Source organism: Tachyglossus aculeatus, chromosome 1, assembly GCF_015852505.1.
Source record: "Tachyglossus aculeatus isolate mTacAcu1 chromosome 1, mTacAcu1.pri, whole genome shotgun sequence".
NCBI classification, from domain to species: Eukaryota; Metazoa; Chordata; class Mammalia; order Monotremata; family Tachyglossidae; genus Tachyglossus; species Tachyglossus aculeatus.
The window spans coordinates 96,102,581-96,120,673 of NC_052066.1; the positions used below are offsets into that span (position 1 = coordinate 96,102,581).

At 47.3% G+C, this 18,093-nt stretch overlaps 1 protein-coding gene across 1 annotated transcript in view; it reads right to left on the bottom strand.

Annotated features, from left to right (window-relative positions):
- Positions 1 to 9,135: 9,135 nt before the first annotated feature.
- GRK7 (G protein-coupled receptor kinase 7) overlaps positions 9,136 to 18,093 on the bottom strand; it is a 70,564-nt gene continuing 61,606 nt past the window's right edge. The window contains exon 4 of the mRNA XM_038751465.1: positions 9,136 to 9,472. Within this exon, the coding sequence (XP_038607393.1) occupies positions 9,136 to 9,472 (337 nt within the window). The remainder of the gene's footprint in view (positions 9,473 to 18,093) is intronic.

Here is an 18,093-nt window from a genome sequence, read left to right on the forward strand (position 1 = left end):
TAAAGCACTCAATCACCTTGCCCCTCCTATCTCACCTCACTACTCTCCTGCTACATCTCCTACTAGAACCCAGTCTACACACTTCACTCCTCTAATTCTATCCTTCTCACTGTACCTCAATCTCATCTCTCTCACCTCTGACCTCTCGCCCACATCCTGCCCCTGGCCTGGAATGCCCTCTGTCTTCATATCGGTCAGACAATTGCTCTCCCCCACTTCAAAGCCTTATTGAAGTCACGTATCCTCCAAAAGGACTGCCCCGACTAAGCCCCTCTTTCCCTTTTCTTCCGCTCCCTTCTGCGTCGCCCTGACTTGTTTCCATTATTTATCCCCCCAACCCAGCCCCACAGCACTTACATACATATCTGTAATTTATTATTTATATTAATGTCTGTCTCCCCTTCTAGACTGGAAGCTCCTTGTGGGCAGGGAATGTGTCTTTTATATTGTTATAATGCCACTCTTCCCAAGGGCTTAGTACAGTACTCAGCACAAAGTAAGCAGTCAATTAATGTGATTGATTGATTGACTGATTAATTGATTGATTCCCCTCCCAGCCCTGTTCCCTCTGGCAGGGTCAGGAAAGTAGGCTGGGCTGATGCTGGTTTTTCACTGCATGACTAAGGGGAGAAGCCTCTGGAAGGAAAGGTCAAGCAGTCAGTCAGCTTGAAACTACCACCCAGTGGTCATAGCCTGGTGGGGTCAGCAAGAATACAAGTCTAGGGAGAGGTGACCTTGGGCAAGTTACTTCACTTCTCTGTGACTTCCTCCTAGGCTGTCAGATTGTTGAGGGCAGGGAATGTGTCTGTTATATTGCTATAGTGTACTCTCCCAAGCACTTAATACAGTGCTCTGCACACAGTAAGCCCTCAATATGTACAATTTACTGACTAACTTACTGAGACTCTGTTACCTCATCTGTAAAATGGGGATTAAGACTGTGAGCTTCATGTGGAACATGGACAGGGTCCAACCTGATTAGCTTGTATCTACCCCAGTGCTTAGTACAGAGCATGGCACACAGTGAGCACTTAATCAATCAATCAATCAATCGTATTTATTGAGCGCTTACTATGTGCAGAGCACTGTACTAAGCGCTTGGGAAGTACAAATTGGCAACACCTAGAGACAGTCCCTACCCAACAGTGGGCTCACAGTCTAAAAGGGGGAGACAGAGAACAGAACCAAACATACCAACAAAATAAAATAAATAGGATAGAAATGTACAAGTAAAATAAATAAATAAATAAATAAATATATAGAGTAATAAATATGTACAACCATATATACATATATACAGCTGCTGTGGGGAAGGGAAGGAGGTAAGACGGGGGGATGGGGAGGGGGACGAGGGGGAGAGGAAAGAAAGGGCTCAGTCTGGGAAGGCCTCCTGGAGGAGGTGAGCTCTCAGCAGGGCCTTGAAGGGAGGAAGAGAGCTAGCTTGGCGGATGGGCAGAGGGAGGGCATTCCAGGCCCGGGGGATGACGTGGGCCGGGGGTCGATGGTGGGACAGGTGAGAACGAGGTACAGTGAGGAGATTAGCGGTGGAGGAGCGGAGGGTGCGGGCTGGACTTAACAAATACCACTAAGAAAAAAATGGTGGGCACAGAGCCCTGGGTGGATGGGAAGGACAAAGGAAGGAGGGGATTTCAGTTTCAATTTCCTGCAGAAGGTCTGCTCGGAGCTTGGACAACTGCTTCGATTGCCCCACACTCTCTCCTCTGTAGTCTCACATGTCCTCCTGCCTTCAGGACATCGCTACTTGGTTGTCCGCTGACACCTGAACCTTAACTTGTCTTCTCATCTTTCCAACAAAACTCTGTCTTCTACCTGACTTTTCTACCACTTTAGATGGCAAGACCATCCTTTCTCACAATCCCATAACCTTGGCGTTATCCTCGGCTCATCTCTCTCATTCAAACTGCATATTCAATTTGTCACCAAATCTCATCAGCATTGCTAAAATCCATCCTTTCCTCTCCATCCAAATGCTACCATGCTGAGCCAAACACTTATCATATCACCCCTTGACTATGGCATCAGCCTTCTCTTTGACCTCCCTCCTTCAGCCTCTCCCCATGCTAGTACCTTCTTCACTCTACTGCCTGTATCATTTTTCTGAAAAAAATCATTCTGCACACATCTCCCCTCTCCTCAAAAACTTTCAGTGGTTGCCCATCTATCTTTGTGCCAAACATAAACTCCTCGCTATCATTTTTAAAGCATTCACTCAGCTCTCTCCCACCTACCTATCCTTGCTCCTCTCTTACCACAACCCAGCCGGCACACTTCTCTCCTCCAACTCTGATCTACTTACCATTGCCTCAGTTTCATCGCTCTCACCCTTGACCCTTTGCTCACATCCTCCCTCCTGCCCCAAACCCACTTTCCCTTTCCATGTTCAAACCTTATCCTAAAATCAAGTCTCATTCAAGAAGCCTTTCCTGACTAACCTCTCATCTCCCCATCCTATTCTATAGAGAAGCAGCATTTCTCAGTGGAAAGACCACAGGCTTGGGAGTCAGAAGTCATGAATTCTAATTCCTGCTCCACGACATGTCTGCTGTTTGACCTTGGGCAAGTCAATTAACTTCTCTGAGCCTCAGTTACCTCATCTGTAAAATAGGGATTAAGACTGTGAGCCCCAAACGGGACAACCTGAGCACCTTGTATCCCCTCCCCCCAGCACTTAGAACAGTGCTTCGCACACAGTAAGCACTTAACACATCCCATTATTATAATCATCATTATTATTATTATTCTCCCTTCCGTGTTGCCTATAACCATTAAGCACTTTAACACTTATTCAATCATATTTATTGAGCACGTACTGTGTGCACAGCACTGAACTAAGCAGGTGGAAAATACTATATAGCAATAAAGAGAGACAATCCCTGCCCGCAGTGGGCTTACAATCTAGAGGACGGGCTTACTCACCCCACTCCCAGCCCCACAGCACTTATGTACACATCCTTGTACTCCACTACTTTAATAATAATAATAATAAAAATAATAAATTATGGTATTTGCTAAGCACTTATTTTATGCCTAGCACTGTTCTAAGCACTGGGGCAGATGCGAATTATCTGTAGATTATTTTAATGTCTGCCTCCCTCACTAGATTATAAACTCCTTGAGGGAAGGGATCATATCTACCTACTCTTTAGAACCCTCCCAAGCACTCAGTACAGTGCTCTACAATTAATCAGTGGAATTTATTCAGTGTTTACTAGATGCAGAGTACTGTACTAAGCGCTTGGGAAAGTACCAACAGAGTTGGTAGACATGATCCCTGCCTGTAAGGAGCTTACAGTCTAGAGGGGAGTCATTAAAATTGACTAGGGACAGTGGAAATAGTAGCGCAAAAGAACATTTACATATTGTGGAAGTGCTCAAGAGGTACATAGCCAAGTTCATAGTCTACACAGAGAGAAAGGCAGATAGGGGAAATGAAGATCTTAGTCTGGAAAGGCCTCTTGGAAGAGATGTGATTTGCGGGGGGGGCGGGGTTTGAAGGTGGGGAGAGGATTGGTCTGTCAGATATGAAGGGGGAGGGAGTTCCAGGCCTGGGGAAGAACACCAGCGAAGCGTCGGCAGCGGAATAGATGAGATTGAGGTACAGAAAGTTAGTCTGGTGTTAAAAAAGCAGAGTGTATGGATTGGGTTATAGTAGGAGATCTGTGAGGTTATATAGGAGGAAGATAGTTGATTGAATACCTTAAAATTGATAGTAAGGAGTTTCTATTTGATGCAGCGGTGGATGGGCAACCCCTGGAAGTATTTTAGGAGTGGGAAGATATGGACTGAACAGTTTTTCAGAAATTGATCCAGGCAGCAGAGTGAAGTATGGACTGGAGAGGGGAGAGACAGGAGGCAGGAGGTTGGCAAGGAGGCTGAAGCAGTAGTCAAAGTGGGAAATGCTGAGTTCTTGGATCAGGATAGTAGCATCCTGAATGGAAAGGAAAGGGTGGATTCTAGAGATGTTGTGAAGATAGAACTGACAGGATTTCATGACACATTGAATGTGTGGGTTGAGTGAAAGAGATGTTAAGAATAATGCCTAGGTTACAGGCTTGTGAAACAAGGAAGCTAGTAGTGCTGGCTACAGTGATAGGAAACTCATGGGGAAGACAGGGTTTAGGTGGGAAGATGAGGAGTTCTCTTTTGGAAATGTTGAGTGTGAGGGGTGGTGGGATGTCTTGAAGTAGAGATGTCTTGAAGGCAGGAGGAAATGCAAGGCTGCAGAGAAGTAGAGACATCAGGCTAGAGATGTAGATTTGGGAATCATCCCCATAGAGATGGTAGTTGAAGCCGTGGAAGTGACCAAGTTCTCCAAGTGGGTGTAGATGGAGAATAGAGGGGACCCAGAACTGAGCCTTGAGGGACTCTGTCAGTCAGGGGGTGGGAGGCAGAGGAGGGCCCTGCTAAAGAAACTGAGAGTGAGCTGTCAGAGAGATAACAGGTGAACCAGGAGAAGACAGCGTCAGTGAAGACCAAGGTTGGATAATATTTCTAGGAGTAAGGGGTGGTTCAGTGTCAAAGGCAGCAGAGCGGTTGGGGAGGATTAGGATGGAGTGGTGGTCCTTGGATTTAGCAATGTCTTACCCAGGGTGCAAAGGAGTCTACCCACCTTAGGTCTTAGAAGCAGCATAACGTAGTGGATAGCACTCGGGCCTGGAAGTTAGAAGGTCATGGGTTTTGATCCCGGCTCTGCCACTTGTCTGTTGTGTGACCTTGGGCAACTCTTGACTTCTCTCTGCCTTAGTTACCTCATCTGTAAAATTCATTTATTCATTCAATCATATTTATTGAGCACTTACTGTGTGTGGAGCACTGTACTTAGCGATTGGGAAGTACAATTCGGCAACAGATAGAGACAGTCCCTACCCAACAATGGGCTCACAGTCTAGAAGGGGGAGACAGACAACAAAACAAAACAAGTAGACAGGTGTCAATACTATCAAAATAAATGGAATTATAGATATATACATCATTAATAAAATAGAGTAAAAATATGTATAAATATATGCAAGTGCTGTGGGGAGGGAAAGGGGGTAGGGCATGGGGAGGGAGGGAACGGAGGAGATGGGAAGGGGCGGAGGAGCAGGGGAGGCTCAGTCTGGGAAGACCTCCCGGTGGAGGTGAGCTCTCCGTAGGGTTTTGAAGGGAGGAAGAGAGCTAGTTTGACAGATGTGTGGAGGTAGGGCATTTCAGGCCAGAGGTAGGACCAGGGGTAGGCCAGGGGTCGATGGCAGGACAGAGAGAATGAGGTACAGTGAGGAGGTTAGCGACAGAGGAGTGGAGTGTGTGGGCTGGGCTGTAGAAGGAGAGAAGGGAAGTGAGGTAGGAGGGGGCGAGGTGATGGAGAGCTTTGAAGCCAATAGTGAGGAGAATTGGAGTAAAATGGAGTAAAATGGGAATTAAGACTTTGAGCCTTAAGTGGGACAGGGACTGTGTCCAACCCAATTTGCTTATATCCACCCCAGGACTTAGTGTCTGGCACATAGTAAGTGCTTAACAAATACCATTATTATTATTATTATTACTTGGCTCTACCAACCCAAATCAGTGTGCCATCAATACAGAGCCCACAAGGGCTCCACAAGGGCTAAATACTAATGCAGCTAGAATTTATCACTGGAAACCTGGTTCCCATTGGGTCCACTTCAAACACCTCCCCACTATCCTCTGCCCTGCCCACCTCCAATCCCAGCTGACTTAATAATAATTATGGTGCTTGTTAAGCACTTACTATGTGCCCTTTCCTCTCCATCCAAATTGCTACTCCATTAGAATAATCACTCGTCATATGGATTACTGCATCAGCATCCTTTCTGATCTCCCAAACTCCTGTCTCTCCCCACTTCAGTCTAAACCTCACTCTGCTGCCTGGATTATCTTTCTACAGAAACGTTCTGGGGATGTCAACACCCTCCTCAAAAATCTCCAGTGGTTGTCTATCAACCTCCATATCAAGCAAAAACTTCTCACTCTTGGCTTCAAAGCTCTCCATCAGCTCACCCCCTCTTACCTCACCTCCCTTCTCTCCTTCTACAGCCCAGCCCACACACTCCGCTTTTCTGGTGCTAATCTCACTGTGCCTTGTTCTTGCCTATCCCGCCATCGACCCCTGGCCCACATCCTACCTCTGCCCTCCCTCCTCAAACCCGCCAAACAATCACATGTCTCCCTTCAAAGCCCTACAGAATGCTCACCTCCTCCAAGAGGCCTTCCCAGGCTAAGCCCCCCTTTTCCTCTGCTCCTCCTCCCCTCCCCATCACCCCGACTCACTCCCTTTGTTCTATCCCCTTCCCTGCCCCACAGCACTTGTGTATATATGTACATATTTATAATTCTATTTATTTATGTTAATGATGTGTACATATCTATAATTCTTTTTTTATATTGATGCTATTGATGCCTGTTTACTTGTTTTGATGTCTGTCTCCCCCCTTCTGGACTGTGAGCCCATTGTGGGCAGGGATTGTCTCTGTTGCTGAATTGTACTTTCCAAGAGTTTAGTGAAGTGCTCTGCACGGAGTAAGTGCTCAGTAAATATGATTGAATGAATGAATGAATGAATGAATGAATGAATGAACCCAGGTCCTTATGACTCCCAGGGCGCTGCCGTATCCACGAAGCCACAACAGGAAGATCCTGAGCATAGCAGGAAGGTGAACAAAATGTAAGAATCCTGTAGACTGGAAGCTCCTGTTGGCAGGGAACGCGTTTATTGACTCTGGTGTATTATACTCTCCCAAGTACTTAGTACAGTGCTCTGCACACAGTAAATGCTCAATAAATACCATTGATTGCTAACAGAGATGCAAACCTGTTCATTAGCTCTGTCGCCAGCAAACGAATCACCCTCCAGTCTTTCGGCAAGTGGACAACATGATCATCTTTCCCTGATTGTCCACAAAGCTATTTTTTAATGGCATTTGTTAAGCACTTACGGTGTGCTAGACACTGTACTAGGTACTGGGGTAGATACAAGGTAATTGGTTTGGACATAGTCCATGTCCCACATGGGGCTCACAGTTTTCATCTCCATTTTACAGACACGGTCACTGAGGCACAGAGAAGTTAAGTGACTTGCCTAAGGTCACACAACAGACAAGTGGTGGAGCTAGGATTAGAACCCATGTCGTTCTGACTCCCGGGCCCAGGTTCTTTCCTCTAGGCAAAGCTGCTTCTCAAGCGCTTAGTACAGTGCTCTGCACATAGTAAGCGCTCAATAAATACGATTGATGATGCTTCTCTAAGCTCCCAGGAGTCGGGACAGCCAGGGTCCAAGGTCCTGACAAGGTTCTGACGGAAGGTGGAGGCATGTTCCCAAATCCCACCACAAGCCCTCAGGCACATTTCACGGGCATTTTACTTATAATAATAATAAAATGGCATTTATTAAGTGCTTATTATGTGCAAAGCACTGTTCTAAGCGCTGGGGAGGTTACAAGGTGATCAGGTTGTCCCACGGGGGGCTCACAGTTTTAATCCCCATTTTACAGATGAGGTAACTGAGGCCCAGAGAAGTTAAGTGACTTGCCCAAAGTCACACAGCTGACAATTGGTGGAGCCGGGGTTTGAACCCATGACCTCCGACTCCAAAGCCTGTGCTCTTTCCACTGAGTCACGCTGCTTCTCAGCCTCACTGCCTCTCATGTTTACAGGATTCACCTACAAGGGAGGATCACTGTCACCAAGAAACTAGGTGGAAGTTTTTATTTTAAAGAGAACCTGAAAACCAAAATACGGAATTTTTCATGAGACGGCTGTAAACTTCTGTTGGACTGTAAACTCCTTAAAGATCAGTGATAGATTTTAATGTCTGCCTCCCTTCTAGACTCCTCGTGCGCAGGGATCGCATGGCCTCTACCAACTCTGTTGCATTATACTCTCCCAAGCACTCTCTGCACATGGCAAGCACTCAATAAATACGGTTGATTGATCAATTGATTGACAGGGACCAAGGATTTTGTCTCCTATTGTCTGTCCCTTGATGGACAGGAGTCCCCCATTATAATGCTCTTCACTTGGCACTCTCCTGATAACATTGAATTTTAATTTGATTTCTTACAGTGCTATTTCACTTCAAGATAACCCTCCGGTTTTGCAGCAAGTACAAAGTCTATCTTCTCCTCCCCCTCCTCCTTTTAAGTATCTGGACTGACTTGTTTACAGAGATTAAATCTCCCCTCAATTTAGTATTACTTAATCGCAGATTTTTAGAATTAGCACGAGGGGTCTTTTTTGTTGACTAGGATTTGGAAGGTAAGGCTTTGAAGATTAAGATTTTACATATGTACACAAAAACTCATTCAAAACTCTTTTATTATTGGTACTTATTTACACTGCTATTTGATCATGTAGCTACACTGGTGTGTTTTTTCATCACTGTTGTTTTCAAGTCTGCATTTTTTGATCAATTCTGGTGCAGGATTTTACTTCCTAAGGGACATTGTTCTCCATTTTGTGCCCTTTTACTACATGCCAAGCACTGTTCTAAGCCTTGTTGTTGTCTTATGTCGTCTGGGTAGATAAAAGTTAATCAGGTTGGATGCAATCCCTGTCCCTCATGGGCTCACACTCTTAATCCCCGTTTTACAGAGAAGTCACAGCAGACATGTGGAAGAGCTGGAATTAGAACCCAGGTCCTTCTGACTCCCGGGCCCCTGCTCTATCCACTAAGCCATGCTGCTTCGCCAGCGTGAAATGCCACCGATGCTGAGAAATCAAGGGATTTGACATACCTGTCAGGGAGACGACCAACACTCTAACCAGGCCAGGGAAATCTGTGTTTGGGAAAGTAGCCCACCTGGACACCACCAGCACCCGCTCCGTGTCTGGAGCCGAGAAGCCAGAAGGAGAGCCTGAGTACCTGCTCCCAGTCCTGCTCAGAGCAGGCCTGCTCCCGTGAGCACCACAGGGAGACGAAAGCATGAAAGCAACTGCTGGAAAAAGAGAAAGCAAAGGTCGGCTGGGATCAGTGCTGGGAAAGCCAATCTGTCACCCAGGAGGGTCTGGGACTGGGCCGGATGGGGCCAGCCCCAAATTCCTGTCCCTCCCCACCCCTGCCCGGTGGCAACTTCAGCATCGGGATGCAGGAGGGCCTGGGAGGACCAGCCTGGGGACTCACAGCAATGCACACACCCCAGATCGTGCCCCATCCCCGTTGGCACAGCTGGCAGCCCTGCTGGGGTTACTCAGCTCCTCGAAGAGCCCTGTCTCAATGATCTCCTCCTGCCAGGCTACGGGGACCGCACCGGTGGCAAACTTCTGGAAGAACTTCTTGTCTTCGTCGTCAAATTCAATCCCCCGAATTTCCGAGAAGTCGGCAATGTCAGCCACGTCTTTGGCGTACACCACGGACGGGTTGGGCACGAACGGCGGCTCCACCAGGCCTGCCTCCAGGCGGGAGAAGTTGATTGTCCTGAAAAACGCGTGCTTCCTGGGGTCATCGTCCGGACATCTGTGGAGGCAAGAGGTGGGAATGTGAGTCAAGGGTGGGGCTTGAGACGGGTAGGTCTAAGAAGCACACTGAGAAGCTGTGTGGCCTAGTGGAAGCAGCATGGCTCAGTGGAAAGAGCCTGCGCTTGGGAGTCTGAGGTCATGGGTTCTAATCCCAGCTCTGCCACTTGTCAGCTGTGTGACTTTGGGCAAGTCACTTCACTTCTCTGTGCCTCAGTTACCTCACCTGTAAAATGGGGATTAAGACTGTGAGCCTCATGTAGGACAACCTGATTACCTTGTACCCCTACCTACCCCCCCCCGCAGCGCTTAGAACAGTGCTCTGCACATAGTAAGTGCTTAACAAATGCCATCATCATTATTATTATTATAGAGCATGGGCTTGGGAGTCAGGAGGAACTGGGTTCTAATCCCGCATCTGCCGCTGTCTGCTCTGTGACCTTGGGAAAGTCATTTCATTTCTCTGGGCCTCAGTTCCCTTATCTGTAAAATGGGGATTAAGGCTGTGAGCCTTATGTGGGACAGGGACTATGTCCAACCCAATTACCTTATAGCTGTCCCAGTGCTTGGAACAGTGCCTATACTAAGGCATATACTAAGTGCTTAACAAATACCAGTGGAAAGAGCACGGGCTTTGGAGTCAGAGGTCACGGGTTCAAATCCCTGCTCCGCCAACTGTCAGATGTGTGACTTTGGGCAGGTCACTTAACTTCTCTGGGCATCAGTTACCTCATCTGTAAAATGGGGATTAAGACTGTGAGCCCCCCGCGGGACAACCTGATCACCTTGTAACCTCCCCACCGCTTAGAAGAGTGCTTTGCACATAGTAAGCACTTAACAAATACCACTATTATGATTATTATTATTATTATTGTCTCTTCTTCAGAGTTCAGGCCAGCTGAGGCCAGGTCAAGAGCTGGGTCTGTAAGAGCTGGAGCTGGAGCTTGGGCTAGGGCAGGGACTGAGGCTGGGGCTGGGATGGGGGCTGGGCTTGAGCTGGGCTTGGGCTGGGGTGGGGCCGGGTTGGATGCTGGGATGGGGTTGAGCTGGGTCTGGGGTCCTGATGGGGTTTGGTCCTGGAAAGAGTGAAAGGAGAATGCCAACCCAGAGGCCTGGAGATTCCTGGAGATAATGTATCTCCCCAAAGTCTTCTCAGATGCCCAGTTCCCTCCCTCCCCAATTCCCCAGTCATTCATTCATTCATTGAATCATATTTATTGAGCACTTACTGTGTGCAGAGCACTGCACTAAGCGCTTGGGAAGTACAAGTTGGTAACATAACATTCTCAGCAATCTCTTAAGAGATCTCCCACCTACTTTCAAATCTTCCCCTTCTACCCTTCCACCCCCATCCCTTGTAACCTTCTAAAAATACTTATGGCACTTGTTAAGCATTTACTATGTGCCTAGCACTGTACTAAGCACTGGGTTAGAGTATCATAGAAGAGGTCACAGTCCCCATCCCACATACTTCCAACTTGTACTTCCCAAGCGCTTAGTACAGTGCTCTACACACAGTAAGCGCTCAATAAATACTATTGAATGAATGAATGAATAAGAAGAAGAGTGACTAGTTAATTATCCCTATTTTCCAGATGAATAAATTGAGGCACAGAGACAATAAATGACATGCCCAAGCTCACAAAGTAGTCAAGTGGTTGAGCCCAGATCCCCTGAATCCCAGTTCTGTGATCTTTCCCCTAAGCCATATTTCTCTTTTTCTAAAGTACTTATTCTAAAAATACTTGTTCCTATTATTCTTCCCTCCCCACCCATTGCGCCATCCAGCTAATGCCCAATCCCCCATTCCCATTCCTGGCCAAACTTCTCAAACAGGTTTCACTGACCTGCTGTTTCTCTTTTGTCTCTTTCAACTCACAGTGGGGTTTCTACTCTTTGCTCTACTGAGAAGGCTTTCCCTCAGGCCTCCAATGACCTCCTCCTCCCCAAATCGAACGGATCCTACACTAATCCTTCTCTATCTCTACAGCTGCCTTTGGCACTGTGGACCCCTCCATTCTGGAAAAACTATTCTAACCTTGGTTGTACTGGCACAGTTCTCCAGTCTCTTTCACTGGCTCTTCCTCTTTTTTTTTTTTAAGTGATATTTGTTAAGCACTTACTATATGCCAGATACTGTTCTAAGTGCTAGAGTAGGTACAAGGTAATCCAGTTGGACCCAGCCCATGTCCCGTAAGGGGCTCACAGCCCTAATTGCCATTTTACAGGTGAGGTCACTGAGGCACAGAGAAGTGAAGTAACTTGTCCAAAGATACACAGCAGACAAGTTGTGGAGCAGGGATTAGAATGCAGGTCTTTCTGAAGGTCAAGCCCATGCTCTAAGCACTTCGCCATACTGCTTGGTCCTCTGTTTCTTTTCCCCTAACTCTGAGTGTCCCATAAGGCTCTGTTGTGGGTCCCCTTTCTTTCACATTTTCCTCTCACTCCCTTGGCTTCAAGTACCATTTTAATGGGAATGTTTCCCAAGCATCCTTGGCTAGTCCAACTTTTCATTTCCTCTGCAATCTCGTATTTCCCTGGCCTCCAGGACATCTCTCCAAGGAATAGCCTGTCAGCACCTCGAGTTCAAGTCCAAAACTGACCTCTCATCTTCTCTCCCAAATAATCTCCTTCACTTCACTTTCCCATCATAATTGATATAACCATGGCACAACCCTGGCATTATTTTTTTATGGGATTTGTTAAGCATTTTCTATGTGCTAGGTGGTGTACTAAGTGCTAAGGTAGATACAAGCTAATCGGGTTGAACAGAGTCCAATGTCCCACCTGAGTCTCACAGTCTTAATCCCTATTTTATAGATGAGATAACTGGGGCACACAGAAGTAAAGTGACTTGCCCAAGGTCACACAGAAAGCAAGTGACAGAGCCGAGATTAGAACCCAGGTCCTTTTGACTCTAATCCCTGCTCCACAACTTGTCTGCTATGTATCCTTGGGCAAGTTACTTCACTTCTCTGTGCCTCAGTGACCTCACCTGTAAAATGGCAATTAAGGCTGTGAGCCCCTTATGGGACATGGGGTGGGTCCAACTGGATTACCTTGTATCTACCCCAGCACTTAGAACAGTATCTGGCACACAGTGCTTTGGGGTATATTCAAGGCAATCAGGTTGTCCATGCTCTATCATGCTGCATTATCCTTGACTCCTCCTTTCCTTTTCATCCCCCATGCTTAATATGTAGTCAAATCCTGTTGGCTTGGGAGAGTACACTGTAAAAGAGTTGGTAGACGTGTTCCCTGTTCACAAGGAGCTTACAGTGGGAGGCTTTATTATTATTTGTCATTTATTGGTGTAGGCTATGTAGGATGCTCCAGCTCTGAAGTTGCACCCCTCGGGGGGGAACTGGGAAAGGATACAGAGGGGTCTCTGTCTTTGGCAGGGCCCTTTAGCTGTGTTCTGGGGCACTGCCTCTGGAGCGGGTGGAAGGGGAGGTAGAAGGGGAGTCATCCTGCCCAAGGGATGTGGGCTGAGAGAATAACATCCGGGTTGGATTGGGGACACTGCCACCAGTCTGCCATGTGTCTTTGGTCAGGTTATTTAACGTCTCTGGACCTCAGTTTCCCCCACCTGTAGAATGGGGAGAATATCATCAGCCTCTACCTGCCCCACAGGGCTGGGGGGAGGATTGGATCAATCTATGGTATTTATTGAGCACTTCCTGTATGCAGAACACTGTACTAAGCACTTGATGAGATCACTGGTGTTACAATACTTTGGGGAAAGGAAAGTGCCCAGCATATTCACAGTGGGAATTGTTGTCATTGATCCTTAATATTAATATTAATAATGATAATTAAACTTGTTAAGTGCTTCCCATGTGTCAAGCACTGTTATAAGCACTGGGGTAGATACAAGTTAGATTGGACACAGTCCCTGTCCCACATGGGGCTCACAGTCTTAATCCCCATTTTCCAGATGAGGTAATTTAAACCCAGAGAAGTGACTCGCTCAAGGTCACAGAGCAGACTAGTGGCAGAGGCAGGATTAGAACCCAGGTCCTTCTGACTCTTAGGACTGTGCTCTATCCACTAAGCCACCCTGCTTACAAGGTCTGGGAAGGAGTGGAGGCTGGAGGAGGAGCTGACCCCATCCTGAGTGGCTTAAGCTCTTGGAGGTGGGAGGGACTATGTGGTTCCCAAAGGTCAAGCTTGAAAGGGGATGGTGAATGGCTTCCCCTGCACAGTGAGAGGGATCCAGGGAGGATCTTTATTTGTTTATTTATTTGTTAATATTAATGTCTGACTTCCCCTCTAGACTGCAAGCTTCTAATGGGCAGGGAATGTGTATACAAATGCTGTTGTAAGATCATCATGGGGCAGGAATGTATTTGTTATATTGTTGTGTTGTAATCTCCCAAGTGCTTAGTACAGTGCTCTGCACGTAGTTAGTGCTCAATAAATAATAATAATAATAATAATAATAATGGCATTTGTTAAGCGCTTACTATGTGCAAAGCACTGTTCTAAGCGCTGGGGGGGGATACAAGGTGATCAGGTTGTCCCACGTGGGGCTTACAGTCATCATCCCCATTTTACAGATGAGGTAACTGAGGCTCCGAGAAGTTAAGTGACTTGCCCAAGGTCACACAGCAGACATATGGCAGAGCCGGGACTCGAACCCACGACCTCTGACTCCAAAGCCCGTGCTCTTTCCACTGAGCCATGCTGCTTCTCAATAACACTTATTGATTGATTAGTACAGTGCTCAATAAATACCACTGATTGGTGGGCTGGAGAAGCAATTGACTGGAGAAGCAGCATGGTGTAGTGGACAGAGCATAGGCCTGGAAGCCAGAAGGTCATGGGCTCTAATCCCGGTTCCACCACCTGTCTGTTGTGTGACCTTTGGCAAGTCATTTCGCTTCTCTGGGCCTCCATTACCTCATCAATAAAATCGGGATGGAGATCGTGAGCCCCACGTGGGACAGAGACTGTGTCCAAGCCAATGTGCTTCTATCCAACCCAGCACTTAGTACAGTGCCTGGCACATAGTAAGTGCTTAATGAATACCACAATTATTATTATTATTATTATTGATGGATCGTCCTTCTGGAAGAGAAGCTTCTTGAGGCTCACCTGGGATGGAGCAGACCCAGAAATCTTGGCTTCCAGCTTCCACTAAGGGTGAGTCCCCCAGCCCTGCGCGGCTAACTCCCACCAGGGGACAGTCTGGGGTGTCTTCATTCTCCTCCCAGAGTGTCATGGGGAGCTGGCATCTTGCCTCCAGCCCAACTCCCAGTCTTCTAGCCCAACCTCCCCCCCCAATTCAGGAGCACTGGCCTCTTCTCCCACAGCCCAGTCGTCCATCACCTCGCAGGCTGTGCTGAGATTGCCGGCAAAGACCACCCACCCCCACCCCCAGAGGAACGCGCTGCAGAGACTAGGCTGGCTGGCTGGCCCTTGCCCTGCTCAGTGCTTGGCACATAGTAAGTGCTTAACAAATACCATCATCATCAGGGAGGTCACTTTCTAACCCGAAGGTTAGCAGGGCTGAGCACAGTTGGGCGGGCCAGAACCCCACGCCTGGCCGGGGTGGACAGGCTGTGCACGGTCACCCAGGCCCTGCCCAGGTCCTGAGGGGCGGGGGACGAGGGCGAGGTTGTGTGTCTTGGACCCTGTTCAGACGGAAAGCAGCAAAAGCACCCACGTGATACAAAGATACACACTAATGTCAGTGTCCAGCCACCCCAAAGGTCTCTGTCTTCTCCTGGATGAGAAAACACCTTACATAATCCTTTGGGGTACTCTGGGCTGTGCTCAGAAATGCGTCTAGCTTGACGGGCAGGGGGGCACAAGGCGCCTCCTCCCAGTCCCCCTGGAGCTGGCCTCAGGTCCCCAGGTCCCAGCCCCTGAGGGACACTGCTGAACTGGTGTGCCTAGTGCCCTTGACCTGAGCAGCGGAGCCTACAGAGCAGCCTTCTGCCCAGTGCAGAGGGCAGCCTGGGTGGATAATAATAATAATAATAATAATAATAATAATAATAATAATAGCATTTATCAAGCACTTACTATGTGCAAAGCAGTGTTCTAAGCACTGGGGAGGATACAAGGTGATCAGGTTGTCCCACGGAGGGCTTCAAGCCCATGCTCTTTCCACTAGAGCCACGCTGCTTCTCTGGATGGCAACTCCCTCCAGCTACAGCTGAATAGTCAGTCAGTCAATCATATTTATTGAGCACTTACTTTGTGTGGGGCACTGTACTAAGCACTTTGGAGAGTAGAATACAACAATATAACAGACATATCCCCTGCCCACAACCAGCTTACAGTCTAGAGGGGGAGACAGATATTAATACAGATAAATAAATAACAGATATATAAGTGTTGTGGGACTGGGAGGGTGGATAAAAAGAGCAAGTCAGGGTGACACAGACGGGAGTGGGAGAAGAGGAAAGGAGGGCTTAGTCAAGGAAGGCTTTTTGGAGGAGAAGTGTCTTCAATAAGATTTTGAAGTTGGGGGAGAGTAATTGTCTGTCAGATATGAGGAGGGAGGGGATTTCAGGCCAGAGGCAGGATGTGGGTGAGAAGTCGGGGGTGAGATAGATGAGATGGAGATACCTAAGAAGGTTTGCATAAGAGGAGCAAGTCAAGCTTTGGGGAGTTATTTCTGAACGGGCTTTCTCCAGATTCAGTATTCCCTTTATTTCGGAAATATCCAGACCACAGAGAGGCTCCGATAAGAAAGGGGTGAAAAGGGAAGTGGAGGATTTCTGTGGGTGAGAACTTGTAAAGTGAGCAGAGCCTACAGGGAGCCCAGTGGTGCTGTCTCTAGGGGGAAGCGCCTGAGTTCAGCGAGAACTGTGGGATTGATGATGTCGCCATCACTGAGACATTTCAGGGGAGAGGCCTTCCTCCTCTCTGTGATGCCTCAGCACCTGCTGAACAGCCAAACCTGGGAGCAAAAGGGTCTCACCTCAGAGAAGACCAGAGGTGGGGAAACCAAGCCAGACTTCTGGGCATTTGTACGGCACTTAAGTACAGATCAAAAAATTATATATTATAAATTCTGTATTTACATTAATATCTGTCTCCCCTTCTAGACTATGAGTTCATTTTGGGCAAGGAACGTGTCCAACAGCTCTATTGTACTGTACTTTCCCATGCTCAATAAATACCATGGATTGATTGATTCACCTCCTGGTCCTTGGGAAAAGGACCTCCAAAGCTCCTCCAAAGGGCCCCTCTACGGGGTGACCTGTCCATTGCAGGTGATCTTTGCCAGGGGTTGTCAACTCCAAAAGGAGTGGGTGCTTTCCTGGCTCCTGCCAGCCAAGTGAAAGAAGTGGGCACAAAGGAGGATTTATAGGGGTCCTTGTGCATTTTTTGGAGCCTAAAAACTCACTTCGACTAGAATGAAGAATCCACTCGAATTTAGCCAAAATCCTTCTTCTCCCTGTATCTTTTTGAAGCTACTGGGATTTTGCACACCATGAGGTTCTTTACCCATGTTGCATTTCACTTACCCAGTGCCCTCTCCTACCTCCAATGATCAATTTTCAGTGAATTAGTGTTTTCTGATAACTAAGTGGCATTTCCACCTGGGGGTGGAGTCAAAATTGTCATTCAGCTACAAGTGGACCCCAGCTGGGTAAGGGCCCCCCGGTTCCTGGGTCATCCTCCTGGGTGGAGATGCCCCCCTGCCCCCTCCTGCTCCCCGCCCAGTCTCCTGAATATCTGGGACCCAAATAGACTCCACCCCAAACAGTTCAGATTCCAGAGAAGTTACTGTCTTCCCTCTAGGGTGCCTCGATTTCCCTGAGAAGCAGCGTGAGCTAGTGGAAAGAGAATGGGCCTGGGAGTTAGAGGGAGTCAAATGCTATAGGAGTGACCCTGAAAAAGTCACTTCACTTTCTGTTTCAATTCTTTTCTCCCTCTTAGGCTGTGAGGCCCACATGGGCTGTGTCCAGCCTATTTAACTTGCATTTACACCAGTGCTTAGAACAGTGTTTTACACATAGTAAATGCTTATTAAATACCATAGAAAAAACCCTAAAAAACCCAATCCCCATCCTGCTCCCGCGGTCAGCATGGCATTGTGGATAGAGCATGGGCCTGAGATTCAGAGGTCATGGGTTCTGATCCCTGCTCTGCTGCTTGTCTGCTGTGTGGACTTGGACAAGTCACTTCACTTCTCAGGGCCTCAGTTATCTCATCTGTAAAATGGGGATTAAGACTGTGATCCCTATGCAGAACAGGGACTGTGTTCAACCCAATTTGCTTGTATCCACCTGAGCGCTTAGTACAGTGCCTGGCATATCGTAAGCACTTAACAAATACCATTATTATTGTCATTATTATTATTATTATAAAGTACAAGCCTGGGAGTCACAAGGACCTGGGTTCTAATCCCATCTCTGCCACCTGTATATATGTATATGTGTTTGTACATATTTATTACTCTATTTATTTATTTATTTATTTATTTATTTTACTTGTACATATCTATTCTATTTATTTTATTTTGTTAGTATGTTTGGTTTTGTTCTCTGTCTCCCCCTTTTAGACTGTGAGCCCACTGTTGGGTAGGGACTGTCTCTATATGTTGCCAACTTGTACTTCCCAAGCACTTAGTACAGTGCTCTGCACACAGTAAGCGCTCAA